General features: G+C 46.2%; 2 protein-coding genes across 11 annotated transcripts in view; one reads left to right on the top strand and one right to left on the bottom strand.

Annotated features, from left to right (window-relative positions):
* The window catches only part of NVL (nuclear VCP like), a 46165-nt gene extending 45229 nt beyond the window's left edge, over positions 1-936 (bottom strand). For 5 of the 6 annotated variants that reach the window (XR_004975046.1, XM_036354910.1, XM_036354912.1 and 2 more), the window contains exon 1: positions 800-936. Coding sequence is in view for 4 of the 6 variants with exons in the window: in XM_036354910.1 (XP_036210803.1) it covers positions 800-856 (57 nt within the window). In the remaining 2 variants the exon portion in view is untranslated. The remainder of the gene's footprint in view (positions 1-799) is intronic. The other variant, XM_036354911.1, reaches the window with a different exon arrangement.
* A 4246-nt stretch (positions 937-5182) lies between these two features.
* Positions 5183-17973, top strand: CNIH4 (cornichon family AMPA receptor auxiliary protein 4). Of its 5 annotated transcripts, XM_036354781.1 has the most exons (5): positions 5183-5330; positions 9541-9609; positions 11770-11882; positions 13744-13884; positions 17773-17973. In XM_036354781.1, exons 1-5 carry the CDS (start codon positions 5262-5264, stop codon positions 17798-17800), a joined length of 420 nt encoding a protein of 139 aa, XP_036210674.1. In that variant the 5' UTR covers positions 5183-5261; the 3' UTR covers positions 17801-17973. The 5 variants fall into 5 exon arrangements, with proteins under 5 accessions (XP_036210674.1, XP_036210677.1, XP_036210678.1 ...); XM_036354784.1 differs by lacking the exon at positions 9541-9609 and having other exon boundaries at positions 5263-5376; XM_036354785.1 differs by lacking the exons at positions 5183-5330; positions 9541-9609 and adding an exon at positions 7603-8047.
* The last annotated feature ends 3116 nt before the right edge of the window (positions 17974-21089 follow it).

The raw sequence follows: 21089 nt of genomic DNA, 5'->3' as shown, positions 1-21089 counted from the left end.
GCCGGTAAGGTAAACAGAGAAACAAGAAAAGTAGCTGCCAAAGCATAATGTAAAGAAAAACTTCTCCCTTCTTCTAAATAAGATTGCTTCCTGCCCTGACCGGTGTGGCTCAGTGGATAGCGCATCAGCCTGCGGACTGAAGGGTCCCAGGTTCGATTCCGGTCAAGGGCATGCATTTTGGTTGCGGGCTCATCCCCAGTGGGGGGTGTGCAGGCGGCAGCTGATCGATGTTTCTCTCTCATCCATGTTTCTAACTCTCCATCCCTCTCCCTCTGTAAAAAATCAAGAAAAAAAAATTTTTTTTTTAAAAGATTGCTTCCTGACTGTACCATTCATTCCAAGACATTTAGCACACACTGCTTTTACTAATGATTATGGAAAACAAAACCCCTAGGTAAAGTGCGTATTATAAAGTCCCATCCAGACTACCTATTTCTACTGTATCCCAACCTGACCCCAAGTTTCCTGAGATGGAAATGCTTTACGGCCCCCAAAGCGCCTCGTACAGTAGGGAGGGTCCTAGCTTCACGACAGGAAGATTATGACTCCAAGGCCATCTCCGCTCTCCTTCCTGATCCGCGCTGAGGGGCTCCAGACCCGGGCAGGCCCCCGGGCTGCATCCTCCCACCCGGGCGGGTCCTAGACACGCCGCCCCCCGGCGGGAGCGCAGGCCCGGCTCCGCGGGCGGCGGAGTGGAGCTGCCAAGAGCCCCACGGCGGCGGGCGGCTAGTCCCGTCCGACGTGGGAGCCGCCCTGCAAGGTGCCGTGGGCAGCGGGCGCGGAGCACTGTGAGGCCCACCTGGATGACTCGCTGCTTCAGCTTATTATCCACGAAACCTGCAGGTCTGGGCTTCATCCCGTCTGTCTCCGCCGCCACTGCCCCGACGCCGGCGTCACGTGATCCGGGGGGGGGGTCCTTCCCCGGGGCTGCCCGCGGCAATCGCCGGACCAGTTGCGCCTGAAATGCGCCCCCACCCGGCCTGGCGCGCGCCGCTCCCCGCAGCACGCGTGTCCCGCGGGCGAGGGAAAAAATACCGAGAACAACGAGCAGGATTGGAAAACCATCAGGGAGTTTCTCGGAGCCTTATTTTGCAGGCTCCTCCAACGGGCCCTGGATGACAAGGACCCCTTTGAACAAGCTCAACTTTATTGTTTCCAGCTGTGCGGACAAGCGCACGCGGCGGCTGCGGGGAGGGTCCAGGTGGGCTCTGTCACTGGCGCCCGTTGGTAAACTTGTTTTTGTTTATTTTACTCCGGGCGTTCCAGCCACGCCTCTATTAGGGTGCAAAGTTAATCTTGGCCTAGAATCTTAACAGAACCGGAAGCTTTGTAGACACTTGGGACTATAAAGAATTAAAAAAAAAAAAAAGATAAAAACCCACCGCCACCCTGCTGCTTGCTTTTCTAACTTAATTACCCATGTCTGGAGGCCCATGAAAAGGCTGGGTGTCAAAAGACTGGTTCACCCAGATAGCTAAACCATCTTGTACATTTGGAAATCATTTGACCTTATGCCATTTTTGACAGATGATTTGTTGAGCACATCCAGTGCAAGAATTTTATTAAACACTAGAGGCCCCATGCACGAAATTGGTGCAAGAGTAGGCCTTCCTCCCCCTGGCCCCAGGCAGGCACCCAACAGGCACCTGGACCCAGGCTTCCCTTGCAGTCTCAGCTTCATCTGGAAGGTCGTCCAGAAGGATGTGCAGTCTAATTAGCATATTATGCTTTTATTATTATGGATATGTATTTGCCCTTGCAAATTATGTAGCCCATACAGACCTGAAATACTCTGGAATGGCACCTATCTTTAGATATAGATAAAGATATATAGACATATAGATAGATAGATAAAATATATGACATATTTATATATGATATATTTATATGTGTGTGTGTATTTTTATTTATTTCAGAGATGAAGGGAGAGGGGGAGAGAGAGAGAGAGAAACAATGATGAGAGAGAATCATCCACCGGCAGCCTCCTGCATGCCCCACACTGGGAATCAAGCCAGCAACCCTGGCATGTGCCCTTGACCTGGAATCCAACCGTGACCTCCTGGTTCATGGGTCCACGCTCAACCACTGAGCCACACCGGTTGGGTAGAATAGCACCTTAAGGGCAAGGAGTGTGTTTTCACCTCTTGACTGCCTCAAGTGCAGTAGGCAACAATTGAAAGTAAATTAATACTAGATACCAATACTGATATACTTGAATATATTTTTCCATTGGAATTATTTCGACTATTTATTACCCTGAAGACAATTTTACATTAATTCCAGTGGTCAGAATTTACAACACCATACATCTAAACCAAAAACATACTGAGTAGTGACCTGAATGTATGTACATCTTAAGAACTTTCTGCAGGCCCTGGCCGGTTTGGCTCAGTGGATAGAGCGTCAGCCTGCGGACTGAAGGGTCCCAGGTTAGATTCTGGTTAAGGGCATGTACCTTGGTTGCGGGCACATCCCCAGTGGGGAGTGTGCAGGAGACAGCTGATCGATGTTTCTAACTCTCCATCCCTCTCCCTTCCTCTCTGTAAAAAATCAATAAAATATATTTTTTAAAAAAAGAACTTACTGCAGTAATTAAATGGTCTCCATTCCTTTTTTTTTTTTTTTAATGATTCGAGAGAGAACCATGGATGTGAGAGAGAAACATCAGTCAGTTGCCTCCCGCACACCCCAGGGAATTGAATGGAACCTACCACCTTTCTGGGAGGAGGCTCCAACCAACTGAGCCACACCAGCCAGGGCAAATGTCCTCCATTCTTTAATGGTGCAGCCCCACCTAGTGGTAGTGGCGGCACATTTCACCTCCTGTTCCCCATACCTTGGCTCCTCCAGTCCCAACCCCCGCAAATGTTGTACCTCACTAGCAAACAGCCTCTTGTCCAATTGTGCTTTATACTTAGTGACCTATGTGCTCATTTACCCAGGACAGCCCTGGTGCTGGCCTCTTGATCCAGCATGATAATTCATAGTCTCCCCTTTATGGAAATCAATGAAAATCACTTAAATGAGACTAGGCAAAGACTCTTCAGAGCTCGCCATAACAGCAAGGGAGTCAGCCACCATTACTTGCATTTGGGCAGAGACTCAAAGGCAGGCAGAAGAATGGGCACACTTTATAACTGTAAAAGGGAAGGCTTCGGATATGCCCTGATTGGAGACTATTGTCACAGGGAAGCTGTACGTGGCTAAGTAGAGGCAGGGCATCCTATATGACTACTTAGGGGAAGCATTTTTGGCTTTTCCCAGTTGGTCCTAAGTTGGGAGAAGTGGGACAAAAGTTAGGGAAGCGGTCAGTTATCAATGGAGTCCTGGCCACTTAGGCCCAATTGTTACAGGATTTATTGTTTGTTGGGGATAGTGGGGGAGGGGGCAGGGTGGGAAGAAATTAACCAAAGATCTTATATGCAAACTAGAGGTCTGGTGCATAGATTCGTGCACCGGGGATTCCCTCGGACTGGCCTGCGCCCTATCGCAATCTGGGACCCCTGGGAGATGTCGGAGAGCTGGTTTTGGCCTGGTCCTCGCAGGCCAAAGGAGGGACTCCACTGTTGCATGAGTCCGTGCACCAGGCATCTAGTATTAGAATAAAAGTCATGCTCCTTGCCAGAGGTTCACGAGGCTCTGTGACCTTGCCCTGCCCACCTCTGACTTCCTCTCCCAATTCTCTCACCCTTATTCATTGTAATTCAGCTCTATTGGCCATTTTCTCTATTCCTGAGAAGAGCATGTGTCTATGAGCGGTTGAGTACTGCAGTCACCGTCCTCAATGTCTGAAACACTTTGCCTGCAAATCTTCACGTAGCTATTCAGATTTCAATTTGCGTATCATTTCCAGCCTGGCCTTCCCTGATCACTCAATCTTCAAGTGTTTTCCCACCTTTCCCCCATCCTTTGCGAGGGTTTTTTGTTTGTTTGTTTGTCTCCCTCACTGTAATGTAAGCTACAGGAGTGTAGGGACTTTTTCTCTCGTATTCATCATGCATCCCTAAGTCCAGTACCTGGTATATACTAGATCCTCAGAAAATACTGATTGAATGAATGTGTGACTGATATAACTTGCTCCATTGATCTTATGACTCTTCAAAATAATCTCTTTTTTCTGTAATTAGTTGCTACTTTATTGCCTGTCCCACCCACCCAGTGAGAGCACCATGTTGTCTGCCTCGTTCATTTCTGTATTTCTGGAGTGCAGAGAAGCTCTTGGCATATAGTAGGAGGTGGAGTCAGTAGATATTTGTTATGAATGAATAAGACGACATATTCAGTTTTCAAAGATATTAAAATCAAGAGTGGAGAGAAACATCACTGCGACAGAGAATAACAAGGGACTGTGAAATTTCTGGAGACACTGAGATCGGGAAAGGCGAGTCTCAACTGTCAAGCCAAGAGGGTTGAGGTTAGATTTGTGCTTTGAGATGAAAACCTCTCACCATTCCCAAGTCACGGGATCCATTGGGTCCAACGTGCAATCGAAAGAAAATTTCTCACATGGCCAGGAAATGCTACTGTGTATCCAGACAATTACAAACATTCAGTAAATCCTCATTGATTAATTACTTGTCACAATTTCTTGCAGTGGTTCTCAACCTTCCTAATGCTGCGACCCTTTAACCCTTTGAGTGCCAACCAATATCCTGGGAACTATGCTAAAATTGCCAAGGCATTTTTGCTGATTTTACAGCAGTTTAGGAAAAAAAATTATGAATTGCAAGTAAATGAAGTGACATATTCAAAAAATTAAGGAAACCTTTACTACATTGACATATTTAGCAATAGCATCATCACTAATAAAAGCAGACTTAGAACTGGACACCATTTCCAAGCTTTGATAGCGCTCCTGGCACTCTAGGGGGTTAATACAGTTCCTCATGTTGTGGTGACCCCCCAACCATAAAATTATTTTCGTTGCTACTTCATAATTGTCATTTTGCTACTGTTACGAATCATCATGGAAATATCTGATATGCAGGATGTATTTTCAGGGGTCGCGACCCACAGGTTGAGAACCGCTGTTAGAGAGACCTTGCCCACCTCCTTGACAGGTCCGCGTCCTAATGAACTACATTTCCCAGCATGCCGCAGAACCAAGGCGGTTTACAACGGACTACAATTCCCGGCATGCCGCGCGCCCGGCAGAATGGATTAGACGCCCCAGCAAGGCGGGTGGAGAGCCTATCAGGGCGGGGCGGGTCGGGGCACCCGAACCGGTTTCACGGAAGGACCGGCGGCGGCCGTGGAGGAGGATGGAGGCGGTGGTGTTCGTCTTCTCTCTCCTCGACTGCTGCGCGCTCATCTTCCTCTCCGTGTACTTCGTATCCTTGCCTGAGGCGGGGCCGGCCGCCGGAGGGACGGGCTGAGGTTGGGCCCGGGTGGGGGACCCGGGCAGGTGCGTGGGGAGGAGGAGGCGGGCGCGGGCCCCGGGGTGCGGGCCGCCGGGACCGGAGTGGGTGTGGCGAGCCCGGCCCGGAGAGCGCCCGGCAGCCCTCCTCCGCCCCGCTGGGCCTTCCCGGGCTGCGGGCCGCGGGTCCGAGCGCGCCTCTCCCGCAGCGCCCCGGCCGGGCCTGCCCGCCGCCGCTCGCCCCCACGGTGCCCGGACCAGCCCTGCCCGGAGCGGGGCGTCGTGGCCTTGTCCGGTCTTCGGAGGAGAGGGGGCGCGGCTCGCCTCCCCTGTGGCCCTCGGGAGACCGGCTGGCGGGTTTTTTCTTTGGAGATTCCCCCAGGGCCGGGCCCTTTGTCGGATGCGGGGTGTCCCGAGGGCGAGTGCCCACGTCCTGGGGTGCTCGCTCCTGGGCCCGCGGGCGTTGGGGCGAGTGGGAGGCGCTTTGCCGCCTCTGGTCAGTCACTGGGCACCCCCACCCCCACCCCCCTCGCCGCCCTCCCCTTTGTTCTCGCGGGTTTAGGAACTTGGACCTTTCACGTCCAGGAGTGTGATTCTTTTCAAAAACGGGTGGAGGACACCCCCCTTTTGTAGGTGCCCTTTTGTAGGGAGTGCTGGGAAGGATGCATTTATAAACCATCTGCGGTGGATTCTTTGGTTGCCCTGGCGGCTGCTGATGTGTGAATGGAGCCGCTGGGCACGTGCTCTGTGCGTATTTCCCAGGTCGACGTGCCCACTTCTCTGGGTCCGTCCAGGTGCAGAACTCAGTGTGTCGTGGGTAGCTCTTCATGGGACAGCATTTCCGCTGCATTTCCAGGCCCGCAGGGGTGGGTACACCCAGCCCCAGCCCCCCAGGAGCTGTGTGCGCTGCAGCTCATCCCTGCCCTGGAGGCAGCAGCTAGTCTTCGCTGTCGCCCAGTTCATTGAAGTCATTAACTATAAGCCCGGAAAAACGCCCGAAGAAACTGCATTATTGTTTTTTTTTTCCCCCCTTGGAAATCACACGTGCCCCTGTCCCCTGTCCGATAGATTTAAAGGTTTTGTTGGCCCGAGTATCCTGGCTTTTTAGGGTGGTTTTACCGAGTGCGGTTTCCATGCCTTATTGTGGGAGAGGAGTTTGATGTCGGGCCTCCTTGCTTAGCTGGATATTCGCTGTGCGCATTACTTCAGCTCTCTTAGGCCTTCGTTTTCTCTTTATTTTTAAAATATATTTTTGCTAGAGGCCCAGTGCACAAATTTGTGCACAGGTGGGGTCCAGACGGCCCAGCCGGATTGGGGGGGGGGGTGATCGGGCGGTGGGAGGGGCCGAGGAGGTTGGCCAGCGGCCCTGCCCCCAGTCTGGCCGATCGTTCTGGCTGCTTAGGCTTTTATATATATAGATTGATTTCAGAGAGGAAGGAAGAGGGAGGGAGAGAGAGAAACATCCATGATGAGAGAGAATCATGGATCGGCTGCCTCCTGCAAGTCCCCCACTGGGGATCAGCCCACAACCTGGGCCTGTGCCCTTGACCAGAATCCAACCTGAGACCTGTCAGTTCGAAGGCGGATGCTCTATCCACTGAGCCAAACCAGCTAAGGCTCCTTTTCTCTTTAAAATGTGCGGAGGTTTTTACTTCGTGTGTGTGTGTGTGTGTGTGTGTGTGTGTGTGTGTGTGTGGGGTGAGGACAGGTGCTAAGCACCTAGCATTGCCTGCCCCATGGCCAATATTCAGTAACTATTGCTCCGCCTTCTTCTGGTGCAGTCGCATGGGGTTTGAAAGGGCAGCAGCATCTGCCTGCGTTTGGATGACCTATGTCCCTGTCGTGACAAAGGAGCTGGAGCTTACACTCAGGGAAATGAAACTTGGGTTTCTCGTTTTTGCAGTTTGGAAAGTCAGGCTCGATATTTTAGAATAGCCTTGGCGTATACCAGTTTAATATTCATAGAGAAATGTTAGGTGGAATATTTGACTTTGACCGTGAGGTACAGTCCGGGTGTGTTTTGATGAAATTCAGCCTATTGTATGACTGTGTTTTTGGGTAGTTGAACTAGCTTTCTTTTTTAAAAAAATAAGTTTTTATTGATTTCAGAGAGAAAGGGAGAGGGAGAAGGAAACATCAATGATGAGAATCATCAATCGGCTGCCTCCTGCATGCCCCCCACTGGGGACGGAGCCCGCAACCTGGGCATGTGGCCCCAACTGGAATCGAACCCAGGACCCCTCGCTCCACAGGCCGACACTCTATCTACTGAGCCAAACCAGCCAGGACTGAACTAGCTTTCTTAATATTACAGGCAAGAGGTGGGAAGTGGGCCGGGTAGACATTCTGTAGGGATAGGAGTTCCCTGGACTTAGAACCCTTCAGAGGCCTGCAGAGGCGGAAAAGGGGTGGCTATTTATAATCACACCCCGGCAAGAGCAAAGGTGTGCCCCTGGCATTTGTGGGTGCTGGGGTTAAGGAGCACATGGCTGATTTTGGTGGTAGTAGAAGCTCCGGGTGGAAAGGCTGAATTAGGAATTAGATCAGAGTTTGGAAGGCTGGAATGTTAAGGAGAAGGGCTTTCCCCTTTTATTCTCTAGGCAGTAGGGAGCCATGGAAAAATGTCGACATAAAGGGGTGTGCTAGGAAGATGAATCTGCAGAATGGGTAGGAAACAGGAAAGATTGGAAGGTAAGAAACCATTAGGGTTCGTTCACCTGGATTTGAAGAAGAGGGCTCCTTGTGGGCAGGCGGAAGGAGAGAGTGATGAGAGTGGAATTAGGGAGGAATGATCGCTAGGACCTGGTAGCAGCTGATTATGAGATGGAAGCAGAAGGCAGAAACCACTTTCCATGTTTTGAGCCTGGGCAAGTGATGCTTGTGTCATGGACAGAAATAAAACAAATTGGAATAATTTGTGGAGAAAGTGATAAGTTTGACTATAGCGTATCGGGGTCATAGGGGGATAGTTATATGAAAATGTTTTAGAATTTAATGGAAAACATTTGTTTGTACTTGCATTGTTGGGCATTTTCAAACTTGAAAGTAGAGGCAGTAATGTAGTCAGCCCCATGTCTCTATCACTCGCCTTCAGTGATTTTCAGCGTTTTGCCATTATTTTTCATCCCTCTCCCAGCTAGTGGGGGGAGGGGGTGGGGCATTTTAAAGTAAAGCGCAGGCATCGCCTTTCAGCTGAAGGCTTCTCCTTTCGCCTGTCTGTCCCTCAACTGTTTATTTGTGAGTTTATATTTCGTACTAAAAACCATTGTTTGCTTAATTCCAGTGTGATAGATGTTTATTGTAGCAAGTTTGGGAAATAGAGAAAAATATTAGGAAAACACATCATTTGTAATCCAACTTTTGCAGCATACGGACTGCTAACATGTCCACGCTATATTCATAGTTTTGTATTCTGTTTTCTTTTTATATATCTTAAGTCTTTTTTTTTTTTTTTAATATATTTTATTGATTTTTTACAGAGAGGAAGGGAGAGAGATAGATAGTTAGAAACATCGATGAGAGAGAAACATTGATCAGCTGCCTCCTGCACATCTCCTACTGGGGATGTGCCCGCAACCCAGGTACATGCCCTTGACCGGAATCGAACCTGGGACCTTTCAGTCCGCAGGCCGACGCTCTGTCCACTGAGCCAAACCGGTTTCGGCTATCTTAAGTCTTTAAAGACATTTTATGGTTATATCCTAAGTAAACAGTATTTTTCTACTAATGAGGAGAATTCAGGTTTTTAACATGTACACTGTTTTTATAGGACTTCTTTTTCCATTTCTTTTTTTTTTTTTTTATTGCTTAAAGTATTACAAAGGGTATTACATATGTGTCCTTTTTTCCCCCCCGCCCTTGACAGTCCCCTAGCCTCCCCTATCCCCCAGTGTCTTATGTCCATTGATTATGCTTATATGCATGCATAGAAGTCCTTTGGTTGATCTCTTACCCCCCTCCCTCCTGCCCCCCAACCCTCCCCGGCCTTCCCGCTGCAGTTTGACAATCTTATAGCCACTGTTTGGCATTTGAGGAATTCAGATAGAATGCCCTGCGTGGGTCACATTAGAATTGAGCACAATGAAAGGTTTATTTTTGAAAATCATTTATTTGTTGGAGGAACACAAATGAGAAAATTCTGTTGTCAAATGAGAAGTCTAAAAATTCCTTATCTTGATCATCAGATAATTACATTGTCTGATTTAGAATGTGATTACATTAATGCTAGATCATGTTGCTCGAAATTAAACAAGGTAAGACATTTCTTTGCTCATTTTCTGACATTGAAGGCAGTTCTCCATTTTCTGTGTGAGATTATAGATAATCAACATGTATATTTGATTTCAGAGTGCATATTGTCTCTTATCGGAATGCTGGTAGAACTATGTGTTTTGCAATGTTTTAACTCATGAAACTACTAGAAGACCTATCTTGGAATTTTGTTCCTTTATTCTGCTTCTTCCTTGTCCCTTTGTCCACAGAGCACATTATTACTCAGAGTAGGTAAAGGTTTCTCATGATGTTAATTGTTTTTGTTTTCTGTGTCCAAGCCCTCCCCCCCTCCCGCTCATGGAAAGAAAGCTTAATCTGTCTTCAGTTGAATGAAAGACCTTTTTGTGGCTTGCTGAGAAATAGAATTAATTAGCAGATTTGTTTTACAGCCATTTTGCCTTTGGTATCTAGTCAGAACTTTAAATTGGCAAGAATATTCTGAATTGCAGAGCTTGTCTAGATGCAGAGAAACCCGTTGATCCTGATTCAGTTGAGATGAGCAGACAGAAGAGCTTTCTAGATAAAAGTTCATATAAAAATAATACTGAGAGGTGCTTTTGGCCTGGCCTAAAAGTGATTTCACATCTTCAGTCTACGTAAGCTTCTCGGGCCCAGAGGGAAATAAAGATACGCTCGGAAAGTTAAAATTTTTAGTAAACTATATTCCTTCTCTCTACTTTTCTTTCCCTTTCTTTCCTTCTCTCTCTCTCTCTCTCCCTCCCTCCCTCCCTCCCTCCCTCCCTCCCTCCCTCCCTCCCTCCCCCTTCCTTCCCTCTCTCTCTTTCTTTCTGTCGAATTTTCCAGGACATGGTTTAATACAGCAATAGATTTAAATAAAATATTGTATGTTTACCTGCTGTGCTTTGAGAGTTCTCTTTAAATTTTTTATTGAGATAGTATTATATGTAACATTAAATTAGCTTCAGGCCTTCTCATCTTTAGAGAAATGACTACATATAATCAGATGGATTGTGTGTCTTTATATTTCTTGCTTTCTCAATATTTTAGGTGGGTATTTGTTGGTTTTTTAAAAAATAAAAATAAAAGTCTAAATACCAAGAAAAGCTTATCTGGATTCTTCTACTGAGAAAATTACTCCCTCACTTTGAAGTTAAGTACTTTTTTTAACGCTAATTTTTATAGGTAACTTTTCCTAGTTTCCACAGCTAATAAAAGGATAGCACATGATTCCACTTCAGGTTTGTTTGACTTTGCTGCTCACACTTATGTTAAATTGGTCACATTTAAAAAATGCATATACATATTAAAAAGTTTCAGTTTGTTGCAAATTAGGTTTAAGGCTCAGAAAACCCCTCTTTGTTTGCAAAAAGAAAACTCTAAATGCAAGAGACCTGGGGCAGCATGCCTGGACTTACTGTACGCTGTGCCACTCAGTCGTGGGGCAAGCACTTAATCTCTCTGAGTTTTACTTCCCTCATTTCTACAAATAGGGAATCTCAGGTTTTGGCTCCATGAATATTAGCTTCTCTTAACTTCTATTAAAAGAAAAAGGTCTACTCTTAGAAGAAGAAGACCATTGATGAATTGAGAACCTGCCACAATAGTGTTGAGGCATGAGAAGTAGAACATTGTCCAGTAAACAAAGAGCATAGCTAAGGGCATTTGGGTGCTAAAAGCCAATAGGCTGGGATTCTGGTAGCTTAGTTCATTACCATATTTGTTCAGCTTTGAGCTGTTATTGTTAAAGTACTTTATCTTTGTGTGTGTGTGTGTGTGATTGTAAAATGTTAAGGCTGATATTCTGACATGAAAGGCAGCATGCATGTGGATATATGTCCCAAATTAGAGTAGGGGCTTCAGCATAGATAGTGGTATACAAAGTAAACACTACTCGATTTTCCCCCTAATTGTCATTCATACCTGCTTAGTGGATGACTTGGAACATTTGCTAAGGACACATAAGACATAGCTGAAGTTTAAGTGCATTAGTTGCAAGCTGTGCCCTGATGTGTCTGCATGGGCTAAGCAGTTACAGCAGTTTGCAAATCTGGGACATGGAGTCTAAAAATATCTTGAAACACTAGCTTGGAAGTTCCCCGTCTCTTCACTGATTTAGCTGTAAGTGACATGCCATTCAGGCAGAACCCAGCAGTGAGATGTGTACTGTTCTCCCCTTGCAGTGGATCATTCCAGAATTGATTGGCCACACCCTTGTCACGTTATTAATGCTCGTTTCATTGCACTGGTTCATCTTCCTTCTCAACTTGCCTGTTGCCACTTGGAATATTTATCGGTGAGTCTTGTTTGCTGTTTCATGTCGGGGAAGTTTAAAGACATTTTTTTTTTAATCTTAACAGCTTTCTCTCTTCTCCAATAGAAGAGTCGTGTGACTCGGGGGCATTTGCATTCCTAGAATCTGGGTTGAGAACTGAGTGTGGGTGAGAGGGAGGGAGAACTACAGGAAGCTTGGACGTGAAAGCAGGGAGAGGCCACGGCAGTATCAGGCGAGGCTCTGTGTGCGGCACAGAGCTCCCAGTCATGATGTTGAAGCCCAGGTTCTTCTTCTTTTTTTTTTTTTTTTTTAAATATATTTTATTGATTTTTTACAGAGAGGAAGGGAGAGAGATAGAGAGTTAGAAACATTGATGAGAGAGAAACATCGATCAGCTGCCTCCTGCACATCTCCTACTGGGGATATGCCCGCAACCCAGGTACATGCCCTTGACCGGAATCGAACCTGGGACCTTTCAGTCCGCAGGCCGACGCTCTATCCACTGAGCCAAACCGGTTTCGGCCCCAGGTTCTTCTTAACCTCATGGTTTCCCTCCAAGTACCCCAATTTCCTTATTCGTAAAGGAGTCAATCAAGGAGGAAGACTCATGTGCAGCTACTACAGACACAGTGATATTAAATAAATAGGAAATGTGACATGTTATCTGAAGCACCCTAAAGGACTCCATAGTATTAACTATAATATATGAAATACAGTATTATCAAGGTTTCTTTAAACAGTTGGAGTCTATTCTGAGTCTGTGTGAACTGGTCTGGATGTGGAATGAGGAGCACGCTTACGGTGCCTTTACCTTCTGTGTTGACTTATAGCTCTGTTCCTAGTTCCCCACTGTGGTCACACCGCCACCACTATAACAAGCACAGTTCTTACTTGTGTATTTGGCACTTCATCTGTTTTTTTGTTTGTTTGTTTTTTAGTTATGTAAAATCAGACATTGCATTTTTATTTTTATTTATTTTTTTAAAAATATATTTTATTGATTTCTTACAGAGAGGAAGGGAGAGGGATAGAGAGTTAGAAACATCGATGAGAGAGAAACATCGATCAGCTGCCTCCTGCACATCTCCTACTGGGGATGTGCCCGCAACCCAGGTACATGCCCTTGACCGGAATCGAACCTGGGACCTTTCAGTCCGCAGGCCGATGCTCTATCCACTGAGCCAAACCGGTTTCGGCAGACATTGCATTTTTAGTCTGAATTATCCATTTACTGTCTTAATTGAAGAGTTTTATTTCATCACAATAGCATTTATTCTAAATCATTTCTGTTCTGTTTCCTTTAAGTTGCTCTTTTAAGGGAGATACTGTTCATAAACCATGCGAATTGAGACATTCTCTATTGATCAGCAGAAGCACAGAGATGAGGTTTCCGGTCTGGACATAGACCCTCTCTTTTTATTATCATCTGAGAAATGGGAATAATTATGTCTGACACTCCTCTTCCTTATGAAGATGAGAAAAGTGAAGGGATTTGCACTAATTGATTTAGAACCTTTTAGATAAAGAAGTTTCTAAGAACTTGATAAGATTGGTTTGGTTTGGAGCCCTCTCCAGTGGTCTTCTACAGAAGGTGTGTAAGAGGGTCTCAGTGCATAAAATACGCTTCTCTAGCGTGTGACTGTATTTGTTTCAGAGGGCAGAACACTACACCGAAAATTAACAGCATTGTATCTTTCAAAGGAAAAGTAAGCGGTGGCCTGTGACTTTACCATAATACCCCGTTCATATTTGGTCTGAATTTAAAACTGCTATGATTAGTTCACTTTTAAAGGTTGACGATTATTGGTTACTTAGTTTTGAATATTTTTTTGCTGATGAGTTGATTTTCCTTCTAATATGTGTGCATCCTTTAATTTACCAGGTTCATTATGGTGCCAAGTGGTAACATGGGAGTGTTTGACCCAACAGAAATCCACAATCGAGGGCAGCTGAAGTCACACATGAAAGAAGCCATGATCAAGCTTGGTTTCCACCTGCTCTGTTTCTTCATGTATCTTTACAGGTGAGTTTGCCTGTAAAGTGGCCTTTCCTGGGTCCCATGCCTGCTTTTGGTGGCCGAGACGCTGTTCTGTAGGATTTAGCACTGACATTGCAGAGCTTTGGGGAGTTATGTGAATCCCTTGAAGTATGTAGGTTTTTATGTGTGCCATTGCGTCAGCATTCTGTCTGACCTGCAATAGAGCTGCTTTGTAGTATTAGTTATTCCTTAGCTGTCAGGTTGTCAACATGCTTAAACTGTCTTTGCTACTCCTCTCCTAGTGTCCAGTTGTGAGTTCTCACTGCCTGTTATAAGTAGAAATATTTGTAGCCTAAAGATTGTCCCACTCATGGGGTACCAGACCCCTAGAGCAGCTCTCAGCAGCTTACAGCCAGTTGGGCCTCTTTTTCTCGGCAATAAGGGACTGAGGTGTGATGCCTGTTCTCCAGCCTGCTCAGTGGTCCATTCTGGTAAAACTGCATCAGGCTTTGGTTATAACAGGTTGGAAGTGTAAGAATTAATGTTGGCTGGCGTGGCGCAGTGGTTGAACATTGACCTGTGAACCAGGGGGTCGCAGTTCGATTCCCAGTCAGGGCACATGCCTGGGTTGTGGACCTAATTCCCAGGGTGGGGCGTGCAGGAGGCAGCCAGTCAATGATTCTCTCTCATATCTCCCTCTCTCTTCCTCTCTGAGATCAATAAAAATATATTAAAAAGAAAATTAATATGAAGGATTGGCTGTCAGACACTGGACAGCCTATTTGAAACTTAGATTTATTACGGTATGTTTTAGAAATAATCATGCCACTTTCTTTTTAAACCCATCATAGACCCATAGATAAAGCAGAGGAAAAAAGTTGTCATGTGTATGGCTTGATTAAGCCTTTATGATGCTAGACGTCAGGCTTAACCTTTGTATGTGAGCTTAATTAGATCATTCCTATTTTTTTGCAGGTAAATTTTAATTTTTCACAAGGGCATAGGGCTGTTAGGAAAAACTTGCACTGAATGAAACTTCTATCACTCAAAGGAGTCTTAATAATTAGAAACTGAATAGAGATAGCAGGTTTAAAAAATGTCAGAAGTTGCCCTAGCTGGTTTGGCTCAGTGGATAGAGCGTCAGCCTGTGGACTGAAGGGTCCCGGGTTTGATTCCGGTCAAGGGCACATGCCTGGTTGTGGGCTTGATCCCCAATAGGGGGTGTGCAGGAGGCAGCCAATCAATGATTCTCTCTCATCATTGATGTTTCTATCTCTCTCCCTCTCCCTTCCTCTCTAAAATCAATAAAGATATATTAAAAAAAATAAAACTTGTCAGAAGTCAGAGCCATTTTAGTTCTTTCTGAATAGCTAGGCCTCCTAAAGTCCTTTGGCTGTGCTAATTTCACCCACTAGCATAGAGTAGATTAAAGTTGAGTTTAGATAGTTTCCTTTTCGCTATTTATCTTACTTGCTTTTCTGTTTTTTAAAAACTAGGACAGAAAAGCACATTAGAATTAATTTCTGACTCTTATCCCTACCTCACTGCTAATGTGCTTTTTTTTTTGTTATGTTAATCCTCACCCAAGGATATTTTTCCATTGATTTTTAGAGAGAGTGGAAGAGAGAGGGAAAGACAGAGAGAAACGCATCGATTGGTTGCCTCCTGCACGAGCCCTGACCAGGGCTTGGGCCAGGGAGGAACCTGCAGCCAAGGTACGTGCCTTTGACTGAAATTGAACCCAGGACCCTTTGGTCCACAGGCTGACACTCTATCCACTGAGCCAAACCAGCTAGGGCTAATGTGCTTAATTTTTAATCCTCGTATTAAAGATGAAAAATAAAGAGCAGCCCTAGCCGGTTTGGGTCAGTGGATAGAGCACCGGCCTGTGGACTGAAGGGTCCCAGGTTCGATTCCGGCCAAGGGCACATGCCTGGGTTGCGGGCTCGATCTCTAGTGGGGGGCGTGCAAGAGGCAGCCGATCAATGATTCGCTCTCATCATTGATGTTTCTATCTATCTCTTCCTCTCGGAAATCGATAAAAATATATTTTAAAAAAGAGCAAAGAAATGTAATGTTAAGAACACGATGGTACACCTGTTTTCATTTTTGCCACTTTTTGAGTTAAACCATATGAAGGTATCTTTATCATCATATATATTCCCTTATTTCTGAAGAGACGAAAAGCAAGCGGGGATCAGCTTAGCTCAAGGTTATTGCTTCATCCTCCCCAGCCCTCCAGGTTTTACATTGTTGGAGCAGAGTAGAGGGGCCATTCCCTGGTCTTGCTAGCAGGAGCTTCTTGGGACAGCTGTGGGCACAGCACTGTGGGCACACTTCCGGGAGTGAATGTAGGATCAGGGAGCAGTGTCTTCCTTAGTAGCCTTAAGAATTAAAAACGCACGACAGTCTCTTAGCTCTTGGTTGTTGAATTTCAAGCAATGGGAAGATATGGGCTGAAGACGGGGATGAGAGGAATCGGGAAGCTGTCTGGGGCAGGTTTAAGGTGTGGTTCTTTACAACTGAGTAGATGACACGCCACCTGGAAGGGGTTTGGCTGAGTCAGCGGCACCCTTTCTTTCTCTTCTCAGCTTGTCATTTTTAGGCTCATTGCTGTTACCTTACCCCTTGGAGCCACCCATGGCTCAAGGGATCATGATGAAAGAATAGTCTCAGATGTCCTTTGCTCTTAGCTTGTGGTTGCTACTGTTTGAGTGGTTTTATTTCCAAAATCATCAGATTTCCAATGCAGGGATTTTATGCTGTTCCTTTCTGTGTCGCTGGCCACAGCTTGCCTGGGTGCCTTGCATATGGCATTCATTCAGGGTTTATTAAATAGAATTAAAGGGAAAAAAATGCCCGTCTTCTTTTAGAGATTGGTAGAATCTATGCCGTTGGTTTTTTGTTTAGTTACTGGTGTAGGGACATCTGGGCTCTACCTCTTAGTCACTGTGTGACTTGCGGCAGGTTTCTTAACCTCTCTGTGCCTCAATTTCTTCCTCTGAAAATGTGATAGTAATAGTACCTACCTTATCAGTGATGTGGACTAAATGAGATAATCTCTGTAAGCACTGAGGTTTGTGCTGACCTATAGTAAACTCTAAAAAAAAAATATTAAAAAAAAATTGGTTACTACCATTAATCTGTTGTGCACTGAGTACACTCAGTATGGTTAGTGTTGAACAACTTATACCACTGGTAATGCCAGGTTATTTCTGTGTATTTCATCATTTGATCCCAGTAGAGCAAAGCTGATTCCAGTAAGAGGAAATGATAGTTTGTTACTGTGGTGGTTTTCATAGAGTATTTATTGAGAGACTGCTACATGTCAGGTGACACAAAGGAGCAGAACACAATCCCTCGGTGAAAGCCAGGAGCCTGGGATTGCTGTAGTTGGATGTTACTCTGGAATCTGAAAGTGACGATGCCCAGGTCAGAAGAGCACGCGTCTCAGGAGAGCTCACAATCCAGGGCTAGAACGGAGGCCTCAGGCGGGAGGATGAGTTGTGGAAGGAGCCGGAGCAACTGCCCTGGGCTGAGGGCCGGCTCCCAGAGAGGCCTGACTGAGGCCGGACTGGGACTGTCCCAGTTGACGGGGCAGGGTGGGAGGCGGGCTGCAGGCACAGGGTTAGCCTGTACAAAGATCTGGCTAGGGAATTCGGTCTTTTCCTGGACATAGCTTGTTTTTCCCTAAATGACAGCTCAATATTGGTTTTAGGTTATATTCCCACCCCCACCTTGATTACCTTATTTTTAGTGAAAAAACAGGGCACCTAGAAACCCCAACATAGACTTTCTTTTCTTTCGGTATAAATGTCTTTTACTCACATGGGTGTTCCTAGTTGAGCCTTAGAGATAGGAGTTGGGACACACCAGACTGTGTGGGACGTGCCTTAAGGACACGTCGGTAACCCGGATTTCTTCTCTCCACAGTATGATCTTAGCGTTGATAAATGACTGAAGCTGGAGCAGCCGTGGTGGGAGTCAGCTACACTACGTACAGTGCACAGTCGAGGAGCCAGAGATGCTTCCATCATCCTTAGGACCGTAACCATAGCAGTATATTTTTTCCTCTTTGAACAAAAAAATATTTTTGCTGTATTTTTACCATATAAAGTATTTAAAAAACATGAATTGAGTTTTTGTAGATTTCTGGTTCTCCACTTTAGCCTGAACCCCAACATGTGAAGGTGTTTGTCATCGTCTGTGCGTTGAAGATGGTAAGTTGGATGTGGGAGCGGGACTGCCACCCCAACCTTCGCCAGAGAAAGGGAGGGCACACTTACAGGGAAACGTGCAGACGAGCAGAGGTGCTCATCACGTTGGCGGAAAAGGCCAAGTACAAAGCAGCCCCGCTAACCTGGGCAGAGGAAGAGAGTCAGTTACCCTTTCGCCTCTATCGTGGCAGCTTCGTGTATTTAATGTAAAGATTTATGGGACTGTCAGCTAGAACCTTTTCCTCAGAATCTTAACAGAAGAAGACATTTCAAAGATCATATATTCCTTTATGGAATTTGTGACACCTAGTAAGCCATCTGCCAGGTGCAGTGTCCTTCCTGCTTCTGGGGAGGGGACAAATTAACCGAGAGATTTCATCATGTGAGAGCCGCTGCCTCACAGTCACCCTCAGACCTGTGCAGTCCCTCGGCTCTGGCCAGCTCTCCTGCTTGTGTGCTCCCTGAGCCATTTGCACATGGTCTCTCCCAGCCATCTTTCTGTGGGCTTGGAGAGGCGATTTGGTAGATGCTCCTCAGGTTAGAGGCAGGAATAGCCAGTCATTCGGTGTCAGCGCTCTGCACGGTGCCAGGTTACCTGGATGCTGTCCTGCTGCACTGGCCACTCGCGGTGGGAGCTGCAGGACCAGCTATTTCAGACCCGCAGCGTCCAACCGAACGGTTCCTTGGAGCTACCCGGGCAAATCTTGCCGCTGGGGAGAGCAGTTAACCCCTGGCTGTGTGCCGGGGCGAGTGAACCTGGAAGTTAGTCCTCAGCCCTCGTTTGTGCTGTCATCCTAAGTGTTGGCATTTGGGCAAAACGTGGTGTTTGATGGCAGAGGCCAAAGGGATGATTCCCTGTGTTGAGGCAGAATTGGTGGCTAAACAAGGCGTGTGGTTACCAAAGGATCAAACATTGCATGTCCTTTCGACCCTGGACTAGGTTTAGCTTTGGCAGAAGCCAGGGAGCCAGCAAAAACTCCGTGCGGATAGGCCCACGTTTCCAGGGTGGGTGTGGTGCCCCGGCCGCACTGGAAAGGAGCGGTGAGACAGCAGGCATGGGAACCTGGTTCTGTTGGCCTTGGGGAGGGGGGTCTCAGAACCTGCTCCCTGTGGTTATCCCGTATTTCTTCCGGCAAAGAGCCAAGAACCTGTAACATAGAAGTTACTTTGCTTGCATCTCTCTTGAACCTTTTCCTGAGGCACCTTTTCAGTCTCCTCGCTCGGCCTTTCTCCCTAACTTCCGGGGTCTCTTCACGTTCTGCTCGGGCTATGACAGCAACGGGAGCTGTTGGAGAATTGAAATCCTTAGAACTGAGACGCCAGCAGCTTACATGGAGTAGCTAAAAGGTGGTGGAGGACCGTGGACCGAAATGTTTTAGCTTCTGTTTCAAGTTTTCTCAATAACCCACGTCAAACCCACGCAGTTGTGAGTCTGGTTGTCCGTGTACAGGCTGTCAGGTGGCACTGCGGTGGCTGCACGCACCGGAAGGTGCCTTGTTTACGACAAAGGACAGCTCTTTTGGGACATGAACTGAGCTTAAAAACACAAAACCACCGTTCTTGTATTGCTTGTCTGCAACAAAGCCAGGAAAAGGGGGTAACTCTAGTTTTTTTCCCATTTTCCAGGTGCTTCTCTATAAATGATGTAAAGGGGAAAAAGCACCGACTTTTAAAAAATTTTTATTGATTTCAGAGAGGAAGGGAGAGGGAGAGATAGAAACATCAATGAGAGAGAATTGCTGATCAGCTGCCTCCTGCACACCCCCTACTGGGGATGGAGCCCACAACCTGGGCATGTGTCCTGACCTGGAAGCGAACTGTGACCTGGTTCATAGGTCGATGCTCAACCACTGAACCATGCGGGCCGGGCTGACGGGTTGACATGTTTTAACCGTCAGCTTTATTCCCAGGCAAGTGGCCGTCTGTAGACTAAGGGGGTTTGTATGGTGTAGTGCTTACGAACGAGCTCAGAGGCACCTACCTGAGGCCCAGCTCCTCTATACCTATTGGTTTGTTTTAGCCTATTTCCCTCCTTTGTAGAATGGAAATTGCTTGTAAAGTTACTTTGAGAACTAAGTGAGAATGCATATAAAGTGGCTCATCCATTGTGACTGGCCCACTGTAAGCATTCAATACATTAGCCCAAATGAATACCTGTCCCGCGTGAATGTTCCTCAATGACCAAATGGGCGTGCAGCTTTGGGGCTGGTCCCTCTCAGTACACTTCTTGCTCCTGCTTCTAATTCTTGGTCTCATTGCTGAAGTAATACGGTAGTCCTGTGGATCCCCAAAACTGCCTATGAGTGGATCAGTGCCAATTGACAATATAAAGTTACTTTTGGGGTGTAAGGTGGCTTAAAAATCTCAAAGTTAAATGAAAAACATTTAGCACATTCATTAATTTGAATTGTGGATATGGTCAATCATCATGACTAATTACGTCTTTGTCTTAAGTAAGCTCTTTTTCCTGAGGCTATAAAAGAAAAAAGTTTTGAAATGTATATGAGGGATCCCCCTTGCATCAATATGACCAAAGAAGCCACCAATCCTCATATCCAAAACGGAATTGAGTGAGCCCGGCCGGTGTGGCTCAGTGGTTGAGTGTGGACCTATGAGCCAGGAGGTCACGGTTCAATTCCTGGTCGGGGCACATGCCTAAGTTGTGGGCTCCATTCCCAGTGTGGGGCGTATAGGAGGCAGCCTATGAATGATTCTCATTATTGATGTTTCTGTCTCTCCCTTCCTCTCTGAAATCAATAAAAAAATATATTAAAAAAGACAAAATGGAATTGAAAACTTGACTGAAACTCGTCCTTCCCCATTTCCTGCGGTAGCTATAATTAATTACATGCTGCTTGAATATTTTGTTAATTATGTGATTAGAATACTGTTTCATATCTAGCAAGCTCACGTTAAGTACACCAATAAAGTCTGAGGGAGAAGAGCTCACTGCCACAAAGTCAATGGTGACACTTAAGATGCTTGGAGGTAGTATTAGCATGATGGGGTCATACTGTTTGTTGAATCTTTAGC

The sequence above is a fragment of the Myotis myotis genome, unplaced genomic scaffold (assembly GCF_014108235.1).
Source record: "Myotis myotis isolate mMyoMyo1 unplaced genomic scaffold, mMyoMyo1.p scaffold_m19_p_21, whole genome shotgun sequence".
Lineage (NCBI taxonomy): Eukaryota > Metazoa > Chordata > Mammalia > Chiroptera > Vespertilionidae > Myotis > Myotis myotis.
Note: the sequence above shows the minus strand (reverse complement) of the source record. Positions and strands in the feature narration are given on the sequence as shown.

What these genes read in the sequence shown, in the direction of transcription:
- CNIH4 (XM_036354781.1), top strand. Translation starts at nt 5,262, where the DNA reads ATGGAGGCGGTGGTGTTCGTCTTCTCTCTCCTCGACTGCTGCGCGCTC. An exon ending in TCTTCCTCTCCGTGTACTTC is followed by an intron (nt 5,331 to 9,540) that starts GTATCCTTGCCT and finishes CTTGATCATCAG; the next exon opens with ATAATTACATTGTCTGATTT. An exon ending in GTTGCTCGAAATTAAACAAG is followed by an intron (nt 9,610 to 11,769) that starts GTAAGACATTTC and finishes CTCCCCTTGCAG; the next exon opens with TGGATCATTCCAGAATTGAT.